Source organism: Mobula birostris, chromosome 25, assembly GCF_030028105.1.
Source record: "Mobula birostris isolate sMobBir1 chromosome 25, sMobBir1.hap1, whole genome shotgun sequence".
NCBI lineage: Eukaryota > Metazoa > Chordata > Chondrichthyes > Myliobatiformes > Myliobatidae > Mobula > Mobula birostris.
Window position 1 is genome coordinate 8225484 of NC_092394.1, and position 20303 is coordinate 8245786.

Consider the following 20303-nt stretch of genomic DNA (forward strand, 5'->3'; position numbering starts at 1 on the left):
AATACTGCAATCGAACCCACATCCACCACCTCCACTTCACATCCTTCCTGAACTACAGTGGCCAGAACTGGATATCATGTCCCAGCTGGGATTTAGGAGGCTTGAAAGAGCTGACTTAAACAGGAAAGGATCAAGGATCAACTTTTTTCCAGTCCTAATGAAGAGTCTTGACCCGAAATGTCAACTATTTACTCTTTTCCATAGATGTTGCCTGACCTGCTGAGATCCTTCAGCATTTTGTGTGTGTTGTTTTGGATTTCCAACATCTGCAGATTTTCTTGTGTTAAGAATCAACTTTATTTGCCATATACATTTAAATGTATTAGGAATTTGTTGTGATGTGTTAGTGCAGCATGCAACAAAATGCAAAAACATTTAACAATCACAAAGAATAAAGGATTATATAATAAAGTTAGATGTTAAAGTACGAATATGGAAGAAAATGTGCACAAAACAAATAACAGCATATATTTACAACGTAAGCAGCATTATTAAAAGTGGTTAATGTGTTTATAGTGCAGTGCAGTGACTGAGGTAATATAAGGGGTTGGGGGGGGCGGTAGCAGAGGCTAACTAGAATGGTAATCAGATTAACTGCCTGGGGAAAGAAACTCAACATGGTTTTAAGTTTTTGTCTTAATCGCTCTATAGCGTTTTTTCCTGCCCACTTTGTCCTGGACACATACAAGTCCTGTGGTTGTAATAGGTTGACTGCAGCCTATTACTTTTTCAGCTAACCTGACAGTTTCTGTAAATTTTGAGAGAATGCTGCATCAAATCAGGCAGTAACATGGAATATAATAAACTTCCCACAGAGGGATGTGATCTACTCTCAGTGGCCACTTTATTAGGTACCTCCTGTTAGTAGTCTTCTGCTGCTGTAGCTCATCAACTTCATGGCTCTACGTGTTGTGCATTCAGAGGTGCTCTTCTGCACACCACTGTGGTAACATGTAGTTATCTGAGTTACTGTCAGCTTGAACCGCTCTGTCTATTCTCCTCTAACTTCTCTCATTAACAAGGTGTTTTCACCTTCAGAACTGCCACTAGATGCTTTTGAAAATTTTTTGCACCCTTCTCTAAACTCTAGAGACTGTTGTGCATGAAAACCCCAGGAGATCAGCAGATCCTAAGATACTCAAAACACCATCTCTTGTACAAATAATCATTCCACGGTCAAAGTCACTTGGATCACATCTCTTCCCCATTCTGATATTTGGCCTGAACAACAACTGAAGCTCTTGACTATGCCTGCATGCTTTTATGCATTGAGCCATTGCCACATGATTGGCTGATTAGATATTTGCATTAACAAGGTGTACAGGTATAGCTAATAAAGTGGCCACTAAGTGCACGTCATTGGTTAACAGGATCAGACCAAAGGCCCTGAGTATACCCCACAATCTCATTTCTAGAACCCAGCACTGGAGTGGGATAGTTAAGTTACAGAACATGGGATAGAAAGAGGAACATCTTGAACAGAAAAAGGAAAAACATTGCATAGAAATCACTGGTTTCTTACTGGTTGATGTGAGATATAACCATTTTCAATGAGAACACGCTGTATCTGTTTTGTTTTAGGTAAACAAAACACTGCACCCAAACAGAAGATGAAGGATCTAGGATAGTTAGTTCAACTTGTTCTGAGCTAAATTTGCATGTTAAATAAAAGGAAAAGCTTACGTGTTTCATATCTTCAGATGTGCCTTGTAGTGCTATATCACCAATTAATTACATATAATTTTCAGTTTCATATTATGGAAAAGTTCCACAGACACAAAAAAGATTCTGCAGATGCTGGAAATCTTGAGTACCACATACAAAATGTTAGATGAACTCAGCAAGTCAGGCAGCATCAATGGAGGTAAGTGAACACCTCTTTCTAGTCCTGAGGAAGGGTCACGGCCCAAAACATTAATTGCTTATTTCCCTCCATAGATGTTGCCTGACTTGCTGAGTTCCTCCACCATTTTGCATGTGTTGATTGGAAAGGTGTCGTCAGTACATTTTATACATGTCTGAATGTAGGCAATCATATCATTTCAGAGTATCCGTCCTGGGACTAACACAACAGTGCCATCACAAAGGTGGCTCAACAGCACCTCTACTTTCTTAGAAGTTTGCATAGATTTGGTGTATTATCTAAAACTTGGACAAACCTCTATAGATGCACAGTGGAGAGTATCCTGACTGGTTGCACCATGGTCTGGTATGGAATTATCAATGCCCTGGAATGGAAAAGTCTACAGAAAGTGATGGATACAGCCCAGTTCATCACAGGCAAATCTCTCCTCACCACAGAGCATATTTACAAGGAGTGCACCTACAAGAAAGCAGCATCCGTTACTAAGGAGTCCCACCATTCCGGCATAGCTCTCTTCTCACTTCCACCATCAGGTAGGAGGTGTATGAGCCACCATGTTCAGGAAGTTATTACCCTACAAACCGAACTAGCATGGACAAATTCACTCATCAGAACCCTGAACTGACTGACAACCTACAGATTGACTTTGAAGGACTCTACAACACATGTTCTCAGTATTATTTGTTTTTTTTATTTGCTCAATTTGTCTTCTTTTGAACATTGGTTGCTTGGCCCATATAGTTTTTCAAGAATTCTATTGTATTTCATTATTTTCCTGTAAATCCCTGTAACATCTTGCAGAATGTACAGGTGCTTTGTTCAAGCTGGAATTCAGATGTTACCCTCAAAGATTCCCTGCTCCTCTACAGCTGCCTGGGAGCTCCCTTCAAAGGGATTGGTTTAATTGCTGAGAACTTGGTGCTTACAAACCAGTCCTGTACAAACCCTGAGATTGTTATACTTTGGTACAAATGGTGTACCAGAACATAAATTAATAGCTTCTGGTCCCGAACAATAATTTTGAAAATGATCATAATTCTGCCAAATAAATATTTTTGAATAAAATAAACTTCAAAACTTTGATATAGCTTCTATCTCAGTCATGTAGATTTCCTAATACTTTATAAACTGTTTAAGATATTAGTTAAAAATAGCATGTCTGTCTCTTCCTGATTTGCTGTCTGTGAAAATTATTCAATGTGATTGGCTGTGTAGACAAATGAAAGGTTTAACCCTGTGCCAAATGCCAAACATCCCATTAAATTGACAGCTTGCAGCAACATCAGTAAAGGGGGAAGTGTATGCCCCAGAGAGAGGCAGATTGTTGTTGCCAATGGTCCAGAACAAGTGGCAATAGCTGAGTGACACTAATGCTCAGGTAATCCTCTGCTGAAGGGTATAAACTCATCGAGACCCTGTGTTGTTCAAGTTTTCCAGTATCTACAGAATTTTTTGTGTTTATGTAGAATAAAAATAAAGTCCATATCAGTGCAAAGTGATCAAAGTGGTCAGAGTGTCACTGTACTGTAGTGACCAAGGCTGTGCTGGATAATTCAAGAAATGAATAGTTGTTCTTGAATCTGGCAACGTGGGACTTCGGCTTCTGTACCTCCTGCCTTATAGTAGCTGTGTCCTGCTGAAAGTAAATTTTATTTTTACATTGCACCTGTGCATATATCTACTTCTGTGTGGGACAATAAACTTGACTTTGACTTGCATCTCTGGAGTGGAACTTGAATCCACCACTCAGTAAGCCATGTAGGTTATATCGTGGTGTTTTTACACACTTTAAGACCTGGACCAATGATACTGGACCCCAAACTGTCCAGCTTAGACAACTGTTCAAATATGAGTAACAGGATGGCCAGAAACTACAATGCTCCCATACCATACCAGGTGGCAGCCCTGTTCTAGTCCCTAAACTGAACACCAGCCTCAATCAGTGGCTGAGGGTCACAGAAAATGGGATTCTTCAGAATTTAACCAGAGTCTATTAAGAGTCAGTCGAATAACTACAGATAAAATGTGTTACACACACAAAATGCTGGAGGAACTCAGCAGATCAGACAGAAACTATGGAGAGGGATAAATAGCCTACATTTTGGGCCAAGGCCTCAGTCTTGATTAAAGCTCTCGGCCTGAAACATCCACTCTTTATTCCTTGCCATCAATGCTGCCTGACCTGATGAGTTCCTCCAGCATTTTGTGTGCTTTATTCAGTATTTTCAGCATCTGCAAAACCTCTTGTACTTAAGATAAAATCTGTCCCTAAAAAACAGCCATTGTAAATAGTTGCTGTTTGTGTCTAATCTTATCATGTGCCTGTTTAATCCTATGCCACATTCTTCAGAGTTAAGACACGTGATGTACGTGTTTCTCAGGAGACACTCATTCATTTCATCTAGGTTTGGAAGACAAACACTTTGCAGACCTCCTCTTGTCTGACCACCCTCATTTAAATGGTTCAGTGCAGTTCCAGTTTCCCTCTCCTAGACAATTCTGCAGACATGCTCTTCCACGTCAAGACAAAAGGCCTTCAAGGCGGAGGGAAGTAAAGAGGAAAAGGGCTGTTTCTGTGTCTCTTGTGAACTCTCTTCACAATGCAGCTGATGCCTAATCAGCAACTGCTCATAAGAGCAAGATAGCAATAATTTGCAGACAGTTCACAAAACTAGTAGATTCTCTCGAAGATGTACTGCTTCTGAACTGTGATTGCTGGTGTCTGCAGCCTATAATTTCCCTTTTTGGTGAAGTAGGCTCTCGAGAGTGCAGGTATGACTGGGGCAGCCATCCTCGGGGGTGGACGCTGCATCAAGGCCTGACAGCAGAAGACAGACCTGTGGCTCTGCTCCATTAATCTGCGCTGAGCAAGATTAAAATAGTCAAGGACAATAGCAGAAAACAAACAGGTGTTCAGCACCATCTGCCTGTGTTTGACTGGCCTTTCCTTCTTGTTACTACTGCTGAGCAGAAATGCAGGAGTCTTGGGTCCCATGGCACCAGGTTCAAGAATAGTTGTTGCCCTGCAGCCACTAGGCTCCTGGACCAGCTTTACTTGCTTCACTGCTGAACAGAGTCTGTAGCTGTGGACTCACTAGTTCATGTTCCATGTGTATTTGTTCAGTTCTCTTTTACTATTTGCGTGATTTGTCCTCTTTTGGAAATTGGATTTGTGATGGTCTTGGTGTGTGTGTTTTTGTGAATTCTATTGTGTTTCTTTATTTTGTGAGAACCTGCAAGAAGATAAAACTCAAGGTTGTAACTGATTCACATACATTGATCATAAATTTGAACTTCGAATTGCTGACAAGAGGTAGTGGAAACCAACTTGATCATAGGAAATATAAAAGTTAAAAGAACCATAATGCCTCAGTTTACCCACAAAACCAGCCAATTAAAGGCTGTAATCATCTAATACTGTGCACCTTTCAGTCAGGTAAACTGCTGCAGATAACACTGTGCTGACACTCTTGTACACTACTAAAGGTTCCCTACACAAGAGGTCTAGCATTCCACTGCACAACTTAAACAGAGGCTTTGTCTCACCTTCATCTAGACTGGTATTAGTTTATAATCACCACATATACCAAAATACAGATAGAAGCTTATCTTGCATAAAATTTATACAGATTAAATCATTACACAGTGCATTGAGATGGAATAAGGTAAAACAATAACGATGCAGAATAAAGTGTAAAAGCTGCATAGAAAGTACAAGATCATAAACGAGGTAGACTGTGAGGCTATGAGTGTCCTTCTTATCATACAGCAGGTCCATTCAGTTGTCTGATAACAGTGGGATAAAGCTTTCTTTGAGCCTGGTGGTACATGCTTTCTGGTTTTTGTACTTTCTGCTTGTTAGGAGAGGGGAGAAGACAGAATGTCCGGGGTGGGTGGGATCTTTGATTATGCTGGCTGCTTTACTGAAGCAGCGAGAAGTACGGACAGATTCATAGAGGGAAGGCTGATTCTTGATTGGTGCTGAGCTGTGGTCACAACTCTCTGCAGTTTCTTGTGGTCATGTGTAGAGCAGTTGTCATATTCAGTGATTATGCACCCAGAAAGAAAGCTTTCGATGGTGCATTGATAAAAAAAATTGGTAAGAGTTAACGAGGACATAATGGATTTCTTTAACTTCCTGAAAAAGTAGAGGTGTTGGTGAGCCTTCTTGGCTGTGACATCAATGTGACTAGACCAAGATAGGCTATTGATGATGTTTACCAATTGCTACAGGATGCAACACATCTGGATGAAGGGTCTTGACAGTTTATTCGCCTCCATAGGTGCTGCTGACCTGCTGAGTTCCTTGAACATGTAGCTCTGCAGCAATCTCATTTTGGGAGAGAGGGAGGAGACCTTGTCTATTGGTTTCATTAAACAACCACCAAAACAGAGTAGATTATCCATTTATCTAATTGCTGGCCATGGGATCCAGCTATGCATAATGTGATGTTGCTTACAACACAGTAAACTTAGATAATCCTGCTCTGTTGGGTGAAACTAGATTGTTAGGTTTTCCTATCTGCTAGATATTACTCCTACCAAAAACCCAACGTACTAAATTGACATTTTTAAAAAATATACACAGTAGCAATAATAAATTTTCCAGTGAATGAGGCAAACTAAGAGGAAGGGCAAGAAGCTCAACACCAAACCACTAAGTTTTGTCAACAATCAGAAAGCAGATTTTTAAGTTTTGCTATGCCTTGAGAATCGGAAGCACTGTGCAATAAGACCATAACATATAGAAGCAGAATTAGGCTAGTCGGTCAGTTGAGTCAGCTCCACCATTTGATTATGCCTTTTCCCAGTAATCTTTGATGCCCGTACTAATCAAGAAGCTATCAACTTCTACTTCAAATATATCCAAAGACTTGACCTCCACAGCCTTCTGTGACCATGAATTCCATGGACTCACCGCCCTCTAACTAAAGAGATTCTTCATCTGTTCTAAAGAGACATCCTTCTATTCTTAGGCTGTGTCCTCTTTTTCTAGGTTCTCCCATTACAGAAAACATTCTCTCCATGTCCACTTTTCAATATTCAGTAGGTTTCAATGATATCCCCCCTCATTCTTCTAAACTCAAGTACAGACCTAGGGCTATCAAACACTCACGTTAACCGTTTCATTCCCAGATTAATTCTCATAAACCTCCACTGGTCCCTCTCCAGTGCCAGAACATCCTCTCTTGAATTCGGGGTCTAAAACTGCTCACAGGACTGAGTGTAAAAAAAATATACAATTTATTTTCTTTATAGTTAATTTTGGATTTTTATAAAGCTTAAATGTTGTTGTGTTTGTCTTTCAAGAAAAAGTTGATTCTCAAATGAGGTGGCTGAGTGAATGAGCAAATTTGAATTTCAAGTTAATCCTTTGGGGCACAAAAACGCCAAGGGCTCAGACATACAAAAATCTCACCTTTCTGGTTGAAAGGTTTTATTGTTCAGAGAGTGAAAGGGTGAGTGAAGTGACGGACAAATCTCCACATTGATTCAAGCGGGTCCGGTTCAGCAGAGGCCAGGCTGGAGGTCAGGAACATCAAATGGACAATCGTTCACTCTCTGCATAACTCAGTGTATTGGCTTTTGATACATTTCTAGTTTTCACTTGAGGCTCAGTAGTGGGGTGGGGGGATGAAACAGGGAAGCATGTACAGGTATTTGTTACAGGCCAGTCTCACATACAAAAAGGAACTGACCCCAGACTGAGTTTGTAACATCAGTAAGTTTAAATGTCTGAAGTTTACAGCAGTTTTATATAGAATATAGACTCTGGCATCAGAGATGTACAAAGCTTAAAGGCAAGAACTTAGGTAGACTTCTTTATAATAATACCCTTTTCTCATTACTATCATTAAGGAGGAGGTACAGGAGCCTGCAGACCCACATTCAGTGTTTTAGGAACAGCATCTTCCCCTTTTCAATCAGATTTCTGAATGGTGCATACTACCTTGCAATTCTGCTTTTGCACTATTTATTTTTTATTGTAACTTAAAGTAATAATTTGTCTTGCACTGTATTTCTCCCACAAATGAACAAATTTCACAACAATATGTCAGAGAAAATAAATCTGATTCTGATTATGCTTTATTTCAGATGCAGCAATATAGAAAATTTTGGCTATGTTTTAGCTGGAATATCAAGGCTGCATGAGGGATGGGAAGGAAATTTACTGGGACGGGCACCGAGAATGAGAGGTTTCCGTCACATGTAGGGCTTGCATCTGTTGACTGATAAACACCAAAATAACATCTATAAGGGTATGCTGGGAGTGTCTTTTCTCTCTCAACAGTTAGAATCTATGCAAACGGCAAACAAAGCGGAATTTACTTTCTTACTCATTTTGCTTTAGCAAAGCTACAAATGCTTTGAAGTAAATTTTATTATCAAAGTATGCTTATGTTACCAGATACTACCAGCTACAACTGCCAGGAGGGCAGCACAGTAGTATAGTGGTTAGCGCAATCACTTTACAGTGCCAGCGATCAACAATTGGGGTTCAATTTCCTCTGCTGTCTGTGAGAAGTTGGCATGTTCTTCCTGTGACTGCCTCAGTATCCTCTGCATGCTCCAGTGTTCTCCTATATTGCAAAGATGCATGGTTAAGATTAGTAAACTGTGGGCATGCTATGTTTGGTGTGGAAGTGTGGCAACACTAGCATAATCCTCTGAATTGATTTGATGCCAATGACATGGTTCACTGTGTGTTTTGATATATTCAGTGTCTACTTTATTAGGTACATCTGCTCATTAATCCAAATATCTAAACAGCCAATCATATGGCAGTAACTCAAGAGACTCAGTTGTTATTCAGACCTAACATCAGAATGGGGAAGAAATGTGAATGAAGTGACTTAGACTGTGGAATGATTGTTGGTGCCAGATGGGGTGGCTTGAATGTCTCAGAAATTGCTGATCTCCTGGGTTTTTCCACACACAACAGTCTCTAGAATTTATAGGCAATGGCATGAAAAACAAAAAAACATCCAGTAAGTAGCAGTTCTGTGGGCGAAAATGCCTTGTCAATGAGACAGGTCAGAGGACAAAGCCCGACTGGTTCAAGTCAACAGGAACATAGAACGTTGAACAGTACAGCACGGGAACAGGCTGTTTGGCCCACAATGTTGTGCTGAACCAGCTAAAAAGCAAATCAAAAACACCCAAACACCAATCCTTCCTACCTACGCCATCCCTACATCCCGCCATCTTTCTTACATCCATGTGCCTTTCCAAACATCTCTTAAAAGCCTCTAATATACTTGCCTCTAGCACCATACCAGGCAGCGGACTCCAGGCATCCACGACTCAGTAAAAAACATACCCCTCACATCCCTCTTGAACTTACCCACTCACCTTCAAAGCATGCCCTCTGGTGTTAGACATTTCAACCCTGGGAAACAGATACTCTGTCCACTCCATCTATGCCTCTCATAATCTTGCAAACTTCTATGAGATCTCCCTCAGCCTCTCGTGCTCCAGAAAAAATAAACCGAGTTTATCCAGCCTCTCATTATCATGTCCTCTAAACCAGGCAGCATCCTGGTAAATCTCTTTTGTACCCTCTCCAAAGCCTCAACATCCTTCCTATAGTGGGGTGACCAGAACTGTATGCAATGCTCCAGATGTGGTGACAGTAACTCAAATAACCATGTGTTACAACAGTAGTGTGCAAAACACGTTGAACTTTGCAGTAGATGAGCTAGAGCAGCAAAAGACCAAAACAGGTTCCACTCCTGCCCCTAATAAAGTGCCCACTGAGGGTACATGTGACAAAGGTTGGTAAATCCGATAATCAGGGGACACTGATTTCAGAGAACCAGTGAAATTAACCTTTAGAACAGGTGGAATCCAGCAACTAAACCCTACACCAAACAATTCTTCTCTTTAACCAATCCTCAGGGGGACAGAGAGATGCAGAGCTAAACACAATTCGAGCTTCCTTCAGGATATCTAAAGCCAGGATGTTCTCATACTCCAATTTCACCTACTCCCGTAAATTACATTCCACTTTATAGATTAGAATCTTGCAGTTTTGTGAAGATGCTAATCAAAGATGCAAAGGCACCTGGCTAGTATTTCTGCTTTGCCTGGGATAACAAGAGAAATCATGGTTACAGCATCTTAACTCTTTCACTCCTGGTTGCTAAATTCCATGTCCACTTTCTTCCCCCTCCTATCTGGAGAAGGCACACAGTACTATAGAGAATTCAGGAGATGGATTTAGTTTAACAAAGTGTAGATATACATAATTAGCTGAAGAAGAAATGAGTGGAGAGTGGAACTTGCAGGTAGGAAAATTGACATTTAGTATTAAAGAAAACAATTTTAAGTATAAGAATATTGGATAAATACAGAAGAAATTATTGTAGAGATATTCAAAGGAGTCTGACCAACTGAACTGTTCTTTCATCTCTGTTTCTTAGTATTATTTTTTATTTGCTTTCTTGTGTGCATTGGTTGCTTGTCAGTCCTTATGCATAATTTTTTAAATGAAATTTTATTGTATTTTTCTTTTTCCAGTAAATTCCTGCAAGAAAATTAACTTCAAGTTAGTATATGGTAACATATACTTACATTGATAATAAATTTAATTTGAACTTTGAAACAGCCAGAAAAGATTTAACAGACTGAAATTTTCTTCTCACAGCCAGTGGATCAGAATATGGCTCTTTATACATCCAAGACTGCTTTCACCTTTCACCCAGATTGACTACATTCATACCGCTAATAGTAAGGTCAAGTCCTGGTGAAGGTTCTCAGCCTGAAACATCAACTATTTATTCCTCTCCATAGATGCTGCCTAACCTGCTGAGTCCCTCCAGCATTTTGAGTGTGTTGCCATTTAATAATATTTTAGCTGATTTTCTACCTCAACTACATCTCCTTCCTATTAAGAGGACAGCTCTGTTTCTTTTGCCACATGGCTGGATTGATTTTTTTCTCCTTTGAAAGTAGAATAACTACAGTTGTTGGAAATTTGAAATAAAACAAAAAGTGCTGGAAATACTCAGCAGGTCAGGCAGCATCTGTGTAGAGAATTGTTAACTATATCTCCCTCCAAGACAACATTCCTCAACATCTAGAAATATGTTGCTCTCAGTTCTTCAATATACTCACTGGCTCTCCACTTAGTCATGAAATAGCTGGACAATAGCAATACTGTCAGGCTGCTGTTTATTGATTACAGCTCAGCGTTCAACATTATCCTACCCTCAATGCTAGTCAATAAGCTCCAAAATCTGGACCACTATAACCTCCTCTGCAACTGTATCCTTGATTTCCTCATTAGGAGACCACAGTCAGTGCTGATCAGAAATAAATCTCTTTGCTGACAATTAACACTGGCACATCTCAAGGATGTGTGCTAAGCCCACAGCTCTACTTTCTCTCCACTCACAACTGTGTGGCTAGGCACAGCTCGAATGACATCTATAAATTTGCCAACACAACTATTGTTATGAGTTTCAGGTGATGATGAGTAAGTGTATAACCATATAATAACTACAGTACGGAAACAGGCCATCTTGGCCCTTCTAGTCCGTGCCGAACTCTTACTCTCACCGAGTATAGGAATGAGATAGATCAGCTGGTTGAGTGGTGTTGCAACATCAACCTTACAAGCTGTTAGTACGAACAATGAATTGATTGTGGACTTCAGGAAGGGGAAGTTGAAGGAACATATACAAGTTCTCATCAAGGGATCAGCAGTGGGAAGGGTAAGCAGCTTCAGGTTCCTCCTGGGTGACAATATCTATTAAGATCTATCCTGAGTACAAAATGTTGAAGTAATTACAAAAAAGGCACGACAGTGGCTGTATTTCATTAGGAGCTTGAGGAGGCTTGGTATGTCACCAAAGCATCTCACAAATCTCTACACATACCATGGAGAGCATTCTAAATGGTTGCCACTACGCAGGATCAGAAAAAGCTGCAGAAAGTTGCACACTCTGCCAAGCTCCGTCATGGGCACTAGCCTCTCCGGCATCGAGGACACCATCAACAGGTAATGCCTCCAAAAGGTGGCATCCGTCATTAAGGTCTCCCATCACCCAGGACAAGCCCTTTTCTCATTGCTACCAAAGAGGTGGTACAGGAGCCTGAAGACGCACACTCAACATTTTAGGAAAAGCTTCTTCAATATTGCCATCAGATCTCTGAATGGACAATGAATTCATGTACATGACTTCACTTTTTTTTGCTCTACTTTCTTTTTTATATATGTTTCTTATTGTAATTTATAATTTTTTAAAAAGCTATCGCAATATACTGCTGCCAGAAACAACATATTTCATGACATATGCCAGCATATGAAACCTGATTCTAACACCAGGAGGGGTTAGATTTCAGACTCAGGATAATCATGTAGTAGCCACAGTGTTTTCCAAAGGATAGGGGCAGCCAAAAGGGTAGACAGTACAGGTTCAAAGTGGGGGGGGGGGGGGAGATTTAAAAGGGACCATGGGGCCGTCTAAGTGGAAAAAGTTGCCCCTCTTGTTTCTTTTGAATTTTGGGAAAGAGCAATCACAAAGTAATTAAAATTTTATGTTGGGTTTGACAGCAACTTAGTTGAATCAGAAACAAGAACTTTGGATCTGAACAACACACTGATATAGGTACACATTAGCCAAGATAATGACTGTTGACCAATAATGGCAAGTACTTTATTTGCTCAAGAAATTAAAAAGCTATAAAAAAATGGTCTAGTTGTGGCTATCATTATGTTGACAAAAAGTACACAAAACCCCTCCAATTGCTTCAAATTCAGCAAAGTGGCTGTGAGGCTAAGTACAGCTCCAGCACCATATACAAGTTGCTGATGACACCACTGTTGTGGCCTGTATCAAAGGTGCTGATGAATCAGCAAACAGGAGGGAGGCTGAAATTTGGCTGAGTGGTGTAATAACAACCACCTCTCACTCAATGTCAGTAAGACCAAAGTACTGATAGTAGACTTCAGGAGAGGGAAACCAGAGGTCCATGAGCCAGGAATCATCGGAGGATCAGAGGTGGAGAGGGTCAGAGGCTTTAAACTCCTGGGTGTCACCATCTCAGAGGACCTGTCCTGGACCCATCATACAACTATAATTGCAAAGACAGCATGACGGCACCTCTACTTCCTCAGAAGTCTGTGAAGATTTGGCATGTCATCAAAAATCTTGGTAAACTTCTATAGATGTGAGATGGAAAGTGTGCTGACTGGCTGTATTACAGCCTGGTCTGGGAACACCAATGCCTTTGAGTGGAAAATCCTACAAAAGGTAGTGGATTCAGCCTAGTACTTCACAGGTAAAACCCTCTTAACGATTGAGCACATCTATGTGAAATGTTGCCATAGAAAAGCAGCATCCATCATCAAAGATCCTCACCAACCAGGCCATGCTTTTTTCTCATTGTTGCCATCAGGTAGAAGGTACAGGAGCCTCAGGACTCACACAACCAGGTTGAAGAACAGTTATTATCCCTCAACCATCAGGCTCTCAAACAAAAGGGGATAACTACAGTCAAGATAAGGACTTTTATCTTACTTCATGTTAATTATTTATTGCTATTTATTTATAATCTGCATTTGCACAGCTTGTTTACAGTTTAGTTCCTGATGCTTGCAGTTTACAGGGTCTGTTTACAGTTACTGTTCTATAGATTTGCTAAGCATGCTCGCAGGAGAATCGCAGGGTTGGATGTAGTGACATGTATGTACTCTGTTAATAAATTTTACTATGAACTTTGAAAAAGTGACCAAAAAAGTGTTTTGGAGAACAGAATATGAAAGCAAACTAATAACATGCTTCAAAACATTCAACAGGCTTTGGTGTCTTTCAGAAGACTTGTTTGAATGACGGATTGCATCAAATCCGATTTGCTCTACGTACAGTTTCAGTGTTCTCATGAACCCTTAACACTGTGGAAAAGTTCCTGGCTCCTTCTTTTACTCAATCTTCCCATGATTCCAGTGATGGGAGGAGTAGTAAGGGTGGGTTTGGAGAGTAAAAAGAAAGAAAACACAACTAATAGATTCCAGGTAATCTGAAATTTAACTCCAGAAGCCTCACTGTGCAAAGTTGAAGCATTGAGAACCAGTCAGAATTAGGTTTATTATCATGAAATTTATTAACTTAGCAGCAGCAGTTCAATGCAATACATAATCTAGCAGAGAGAGAAAAAATAATAAATAAAATAAAATATATTAACAAATAAACAAGTAAATCAATTATGTATATTGAATAGATTTTAAAAGTGTGAAAAAAACAGAAATACTGTATATTAAGAAAAAGTGAGGCAGTGTCCAAAGCTTCAATATCCATTTAGGAATCGGATGGCAGAGGGGAAGAATCGCTGAGTGTGTGCCTTCAGGCTTCTGTACCTCCTACCTGATGGTAACAGTGAGAAAAGGGCATGCCCTGGGTGCTGGAGGTCTTTAATAATGGACGCTGTCTTTCTGAGACACCGCTCACTAAAGATATCTTGGGTACTTTGTAGGCTAGTGCCCAAGATGGAGCTGACTAGATTTACAACCTTTTGCAGTTTCTTTTGGTTCTGTGCAGTAGCCCCTCCATACCAGACAGTGATGCAGCCTGTCAGAATGCTCTCCACAGTACAACTATAGAAGGTTTTGAGTGTACTTGTTGATATGCCAAATCTCTTCAAACTCCTAATAAAGTATAGCCGCTGTCTTGCCTTCTCTATAACTACATCGATATGTTGGGACCCAGGTTAGATCCTGAGATCTTGACACTGAGGAAATTGAAGCTGCTAACTCTCTCCACTTCTGATCCCTCTATGAAGATTGGTATGTGCTCCTTCGTCTTACCCTTCCTGAAGTCCACAATCAGCTCTTTCGTCTTACTGACATTGAGTCAATTACCAGTATAGGCACATTACCCTGCCCCTCACTCTCTGATGTTAACTTGGAGCTCAATTCAATTGTAAGAGTGCATTCAAATCAGTGTCTTGTTACACATTGTATTGAGAGAAGTGAAAGACTGCTATGGAGCAGAATCTACTTACTGTCTAAAGGCTGCCATTGTGTTTTCCAGGTTCTCTCCGGCACCTGTTAGAGAGAAATCACAGACTCAATATTTCACCCAGGATTACTGTTCACCAGAACTGGTCTTGTAGTTCAGTTTAAAGATAGCATTAATGAGAATCTGGGGACAAGGAATGGAGGTCGGGGAGGGGGGAGAGAGACAGGGGTGTGGTGTGAGGGGGGCGAGAGGGAGACTTTGGATCTGATGCAGAACATACACACAATTATAATAAACACATTAATAAAGAAAAACAATAAATACAGAAAAGTACACAATATAGTTTACATATATAGAATAATTATTTGTCCATAAGGTGATACCAGGCACAGGAATAGTCTGCACATAAGGTGACTATGACAGGAATTGATACAGTAATTTTGCTATTGTTGTTTTGTTTTTCTTTTCTTGTTGTTATTGTTGTGTTCAGTTGTTCTGCTGAACATTGTGGGCATGCACTTGCCGGCTGGCTCCGGCACAACCTTAGGGTGTGTTGGTTGTTAATGCAAATGACACATTTTTCACAGTATGCTTCAATGTACATGTGATAGATAAATAAATAGATAAATCTAAACATTGCTATTAAATTCTGACCCTCAAACCTGGGACACAAGCTGGTTATTGATTGAACTCAAATACAAGAGATTCTGCAGATGTTGGAAATCCAGAGCAACACACACAAAATACTGGAGGATGTGTTATTAATGCTGGTCATTGCCCAGTGGTGAGGGCAGCAGCCAGCCATGGGGACAGATTCAATGCTGGGCCTTCCAGCTGTCACTGTGGGTGCAGAGGATAGACTGACCACCTTGCAACTCCAGCAGCCCGAGTTCAATCCTGACCTCTGGAGTGGAGTTTAAACCTGAGTGTCCTTCAATGAGCGAAACAGTTTCCGTTCATGGTACAAAGAAAATACAGAGACCTGAAAAGTCTACTCATGCTTCAATGACTGAGAGCAGCTGGCTAATGTCAAAGTGCGAGGAATGCAGCAGGTACTCTGAGGTACGAACTGAAACAAGACAAAGCACTGAACATCTGCGGAGTTCCTGCAACAGTGGCCAAACAAAGAGCATCTAGGTGCAGTGATCCCCTTAAACAGCACTCAAGGCAGGAGGTAGGTGGGTTTACCCTGCAAATTAACCTGCTTGTGGCCACAGTGTTTGCTGCAGGTGCTGGAACCTGGAGCAACAAACAAGTGAATGGAGAGATTCAGTGGGTTGAACAGCATCTGTAGGAGGAAAGGAACTGTCAATCCAGGATATGCCCTCTTCTCATTACTACCATCAGAGCCATGGTACAGGAGCCTGAAGACACACACTCACTGATTCAGGAAAAGCTTTTTCCCATCTGCCATCTGATTTCTGAGCAGACAATGAGCTAGCTCATGAACACGACCTCACTACTTTTACGCAAACAGGAATTCTGCAGATGCTGGAAATTCAAGCAACACACATCAAAGTTGCTGGTGAACGCAGCAGGCCAGGCAGCATCTGTAGGAAGAGGTGCAGTCGACGTTTCAGGCCGAGACCCTTCGTCAGGACTAACTGAAGGAAGAGTGAGTAAGGGATTCCTTCCTTCCTTCAGTTAGTCCTGACGAAGGGTCTCGGCCTGAACCGTCGACTGCACCTCTTCCTACAGATGCTGCCTGGCCTGCTGTGTTCACCAGCAACTTTCATGTGTGTTGCTCACTATTTTTACACTCCTTTTTTAAAGTATACATTTCCTTATTGTAATATATGGTATATTTTATGTATTTCACTGGACTACTGACACAAAACAACAAACTTCTCAACATCTGTCAGTGATGATAAAACGCATTCTCCGTCAATGGTGATGCCAGGTTTCATCTGAAACAATGGTAATTCCTTTCCTTCCACAAATGCTGCTCAATATGGTGTTAGCGGGAACTTTGAGCTCCAGAATGGCTGACTGGAGATGTATGGCAGGAGCTCCCCCTCCATCACTGGGGAGTCCACATCACAGCCTCTTCTGATTGTGACCCACTGAGTAATCTTAATGCCATTTTGTTCACCAGTGAAGAATCAATGCCTTTGATGGCAGGCTTGAGAAAGCAATGAGCTCCTTCACCTGCACACAACTCCTGCTGCAAGAGTGTACCTGGATTGTGGACTATGCGGGATTAGGGCATAGGATTGCTATTTTTCTTGTGGTTTAACTTTCCTATGCTTCCTTGCATTTTTATACTGTATAATCGCATATATACATGTAATTATTCAGTGAATTTTTCAGTAATTACTGTACAGCTGCTTCTTTATTTTTCTAGGTACAGGTTTCCCCCACCATCCGAAGGTACAGCGTTCCTATGAAACTGTTCGTAAGCCGGAATATCATAAAGTGAAGAAGCAATTACTATTTATTTTACGGGAAAAATTTGTGAGCATTTGCAGACCCAAAAAATAACCTACCAAATCATGCCAAATAACACATAAAACCTAACAGTAACATATAGTAAAAGCAGGAATGATATGATAAATACACAGCCTATATAAAGTAGAAATACTTTTCTACAATCATTGCCGCACTGTTCTCCATAGCGAAAATCTCATGCAAGCGTTCTCGGTAGAAACACTCTCTCCAGTAACCTTCAAGCTATGAAGCTGCCAAATCATACCAAATAACACGTAAAAATACACAGCCTATATAAAGTAGAAATAATGTATGTACAGTGTAGTATCACTTACCAGAATCGGGAAGACAGCGCCGAGCACACTGATGATGGTGTGTTAGGCTGAGACATCAGAGGTTTGGGTGGTGCAGTGGACCCCACCCTTCAGACCGCCGACCGATACCAATCTGCGAAGCATGCAGTGGTGCTGCAGTAGCTGGGACGCACCCTACGTAAATGACGGCCCAGATCAGAGGCGACACAATGGGCAGTCGCCGCTGATCTGGGCTGACATTTACATGGCAGGCGGCACCTAATTAATTAGCTTGTTTATTTCAGCTTTTTTCTTAAAGATGTGTTGGGTGCGTCCCAGCTACCGCTGCTTTCTCTGCGGCAATGTATCGGTCCGCAGCCTGGGGGTTGGAGTGGTGAGACAGTGGGGTGTCATCTCATCGTCGTCTGTTTCCATCAGGGCAGGCAGGTCATCTTCTTCTATGTCTGCCTGCCTTGATGTGGAAGGTCGAGGTTCATCGTCTGCTGTGGCTGATGTGGAAGGCTTGAAAAATGAAAGTATGCTTGACTGCTTAGCCTCACGCATTTTTCTATCATACGGTTCTTTGTAAGCGCTCAAAACATCCTGCAAATATACCCTAAACCTATGTACCCTTTCAAAATTAAAGTCGTACTTTATCATTGCAGCGAAAATCTCACGCAGCTGCTTCACATTCAGTTCCTGGACGACTTCACTTTCAGTCCATTCGCTACTGCATTCGGTATCCTTTTCTCTTCCAATTGCATCAGCTCTTCACTTATCAGTTCTTGGTCATGGGATGCCAAAACCTCTTCAACATCATCTTCGTCAGCTTCCACAAGCCAAACTCACTTTGTCCTTACTTCATTCACCACAATCGAAATGCTTAATTATGTCTAGTTTTACGCTAAGTGTAACACCCTTACAAGCTCTTTTAGGCTTTTCCAATACCTTAGAACTCATCTTGCTAACGGCTGCTCACAGGCATGTGTTTAAGCAATGCCGGCTAGAATGCAGTTCCAGGGGAGGAGCTTGGCTGCTCAGGGCGTGCGCTGCCTTTTATCGCACACTGCTTTTTTCGCGCACTGCCTTTTTTCGTAACAGTGAAAACACCTTCTGTTAGCGAAAACAGGTAACTAATGTAGGTCTTTCGTAACAGCAAGGTTTTGTAAAGCGAATGTTCGAAAAGCGGGGGACACCTGTATTTCTTAAGTTCAGTAGCAGTTGTCAGACAACTTGAATCTGGCTATTTTATTGGTTAATTTATCAATGGAATTTCTAGTCTGGTATGAGAAGACCACAACTAATTTTTAGTCTGCTCTTTTCTTTGTTCTTTCGATACTTTGTTCTTGTAACATTGAATAAAATTTTCGTAAGCAACAGATTTTATGCCTTATTCTTGACTTCCAAAGAACTTTTGGATCGCAGAAGTATCAGGATCCAACAGCTGCAACAGTTACTAATACCCCTGGGCCCAGGCAACAATGTTTCTGACCCAAGTCTGGCACGACCGTGTCAGTGAGAATGCATTCATCTGCTCCAAGAACAGATCCGAAGGCTAACGCAGAACTGACCCGAGTGGATGGAAATTGTGCTCCCTGGGTACAATTTAAGAAAACATCTGTGTAATCAACGAAAAATCATTCCTAAGTACAGGTGTCCCCCACTTTTCGAACATTCGCTTTACGAAACCTCACTGTTACGAAACATCTACATTAGTACCCTATTTTCGCTTTCAGAAGGTGTTTTCACTGTTATGAAAAAAAATCAGTGCATGCCCCGAGCAGCCACTTTCCCCCAGATTTGGAACTGCTTTGCTTTAACACATGCCTGTGAGCAGCCGTTTGGAAGATGAGTTCTATGGTATCGGAAAAGCCTGAAAGAGCTCGTAAGGGCGTAACACTTACGGTAAAACTAGACATAATTAAGCCTTTCGATCGTGGTGAACGAAGTAAGGACAAAGTCAGTTTGGCTTGTGGAAGCTGACGAACATGATGTTGAAGAGGTTTTGGCATCCCATCACCAAGAACTGACAGATGAAGAGCTAATGCAATTGGAAGAAAAAAGGATAACAATCAAACCGAATGAGTAATGATAAAGCACGACTTTAATTTTGAAAGGGTACATCAGTTTAGGAGATATTTGCAGGATGGTTTGAGTCCTCATTAAAGAACTGTATGATAGAAAAATGCGCGAGGCTCAGCAGTCAAGCAAGCCTTCCACATCAGCCACAGCAAACGACGAACCCCGACCTTCGACATCGAGGCGGGCAGTCATAGGAGAAGATAAGCTTCCTGCTCTAATGGAAACAGACGACGAGATGACACCCCAGTGTCCCACCACCCCAACCCCCAGGTCACAGAGAATAGTGTACCGATTCGTGGAGAATGCAGCAGTAGCCAGGAGGCACACAGCACATCTTCAAGAAAAAAGCCGAAATAAACATGCTAATTAATTATGTGTCGGGTGGCACCTAATTAATTAGCTTGTTTATTTTGGCTTTTTTCTTAAAAGATGTGCTGTGTACCTCTCGGCTACTGCTGTGTTCCTGTATGCCTCGCGGCAATGTATCGCTCGGCGGCCTGGAGGGTGGGGGCCACTGCACCACCCAACCTGCAACGACTCAGTCTAATACCATCATCAGTGTGCTCAGTGCTGTCCTGATTCCGGTAAGTGATCCTACACTGTACATACATTATTTCTACTTTATATAGGCTGTGTATTTTTATGTGTTATTTGGTATGATTTAGCAGCTTCATA

At 41.3% G+C, this 20303-nt stretch overlaps 1 protein-coding gene across 2 annotated transcripts in view; it reads right to left on the minus strand.

Moving 5' to 3' along the window:
• gdpd1 (glycerophosphodiester phosphodiesterase domain containing 1) overlaps positions 1-20303 on the minus strand; it is a 75589-nt gene that overhangs the window by 33160 nt on the left and 22126 nt on the right. For both annotated transcript variants that reach the window (XM_072242827.1, XM_072242826.1), the window contains exon 2: positions 14870-14912. In XM_072242827.1, the coding sequence (XP_072098928.1) occupies positions 14870-14886 (17 nt within the window). In that variant the 5' untranslated portion in view covers positions 14887-14912. The remainder of the gene's footprint in view (positions 1-14869; positions 14913-20303) is intronic.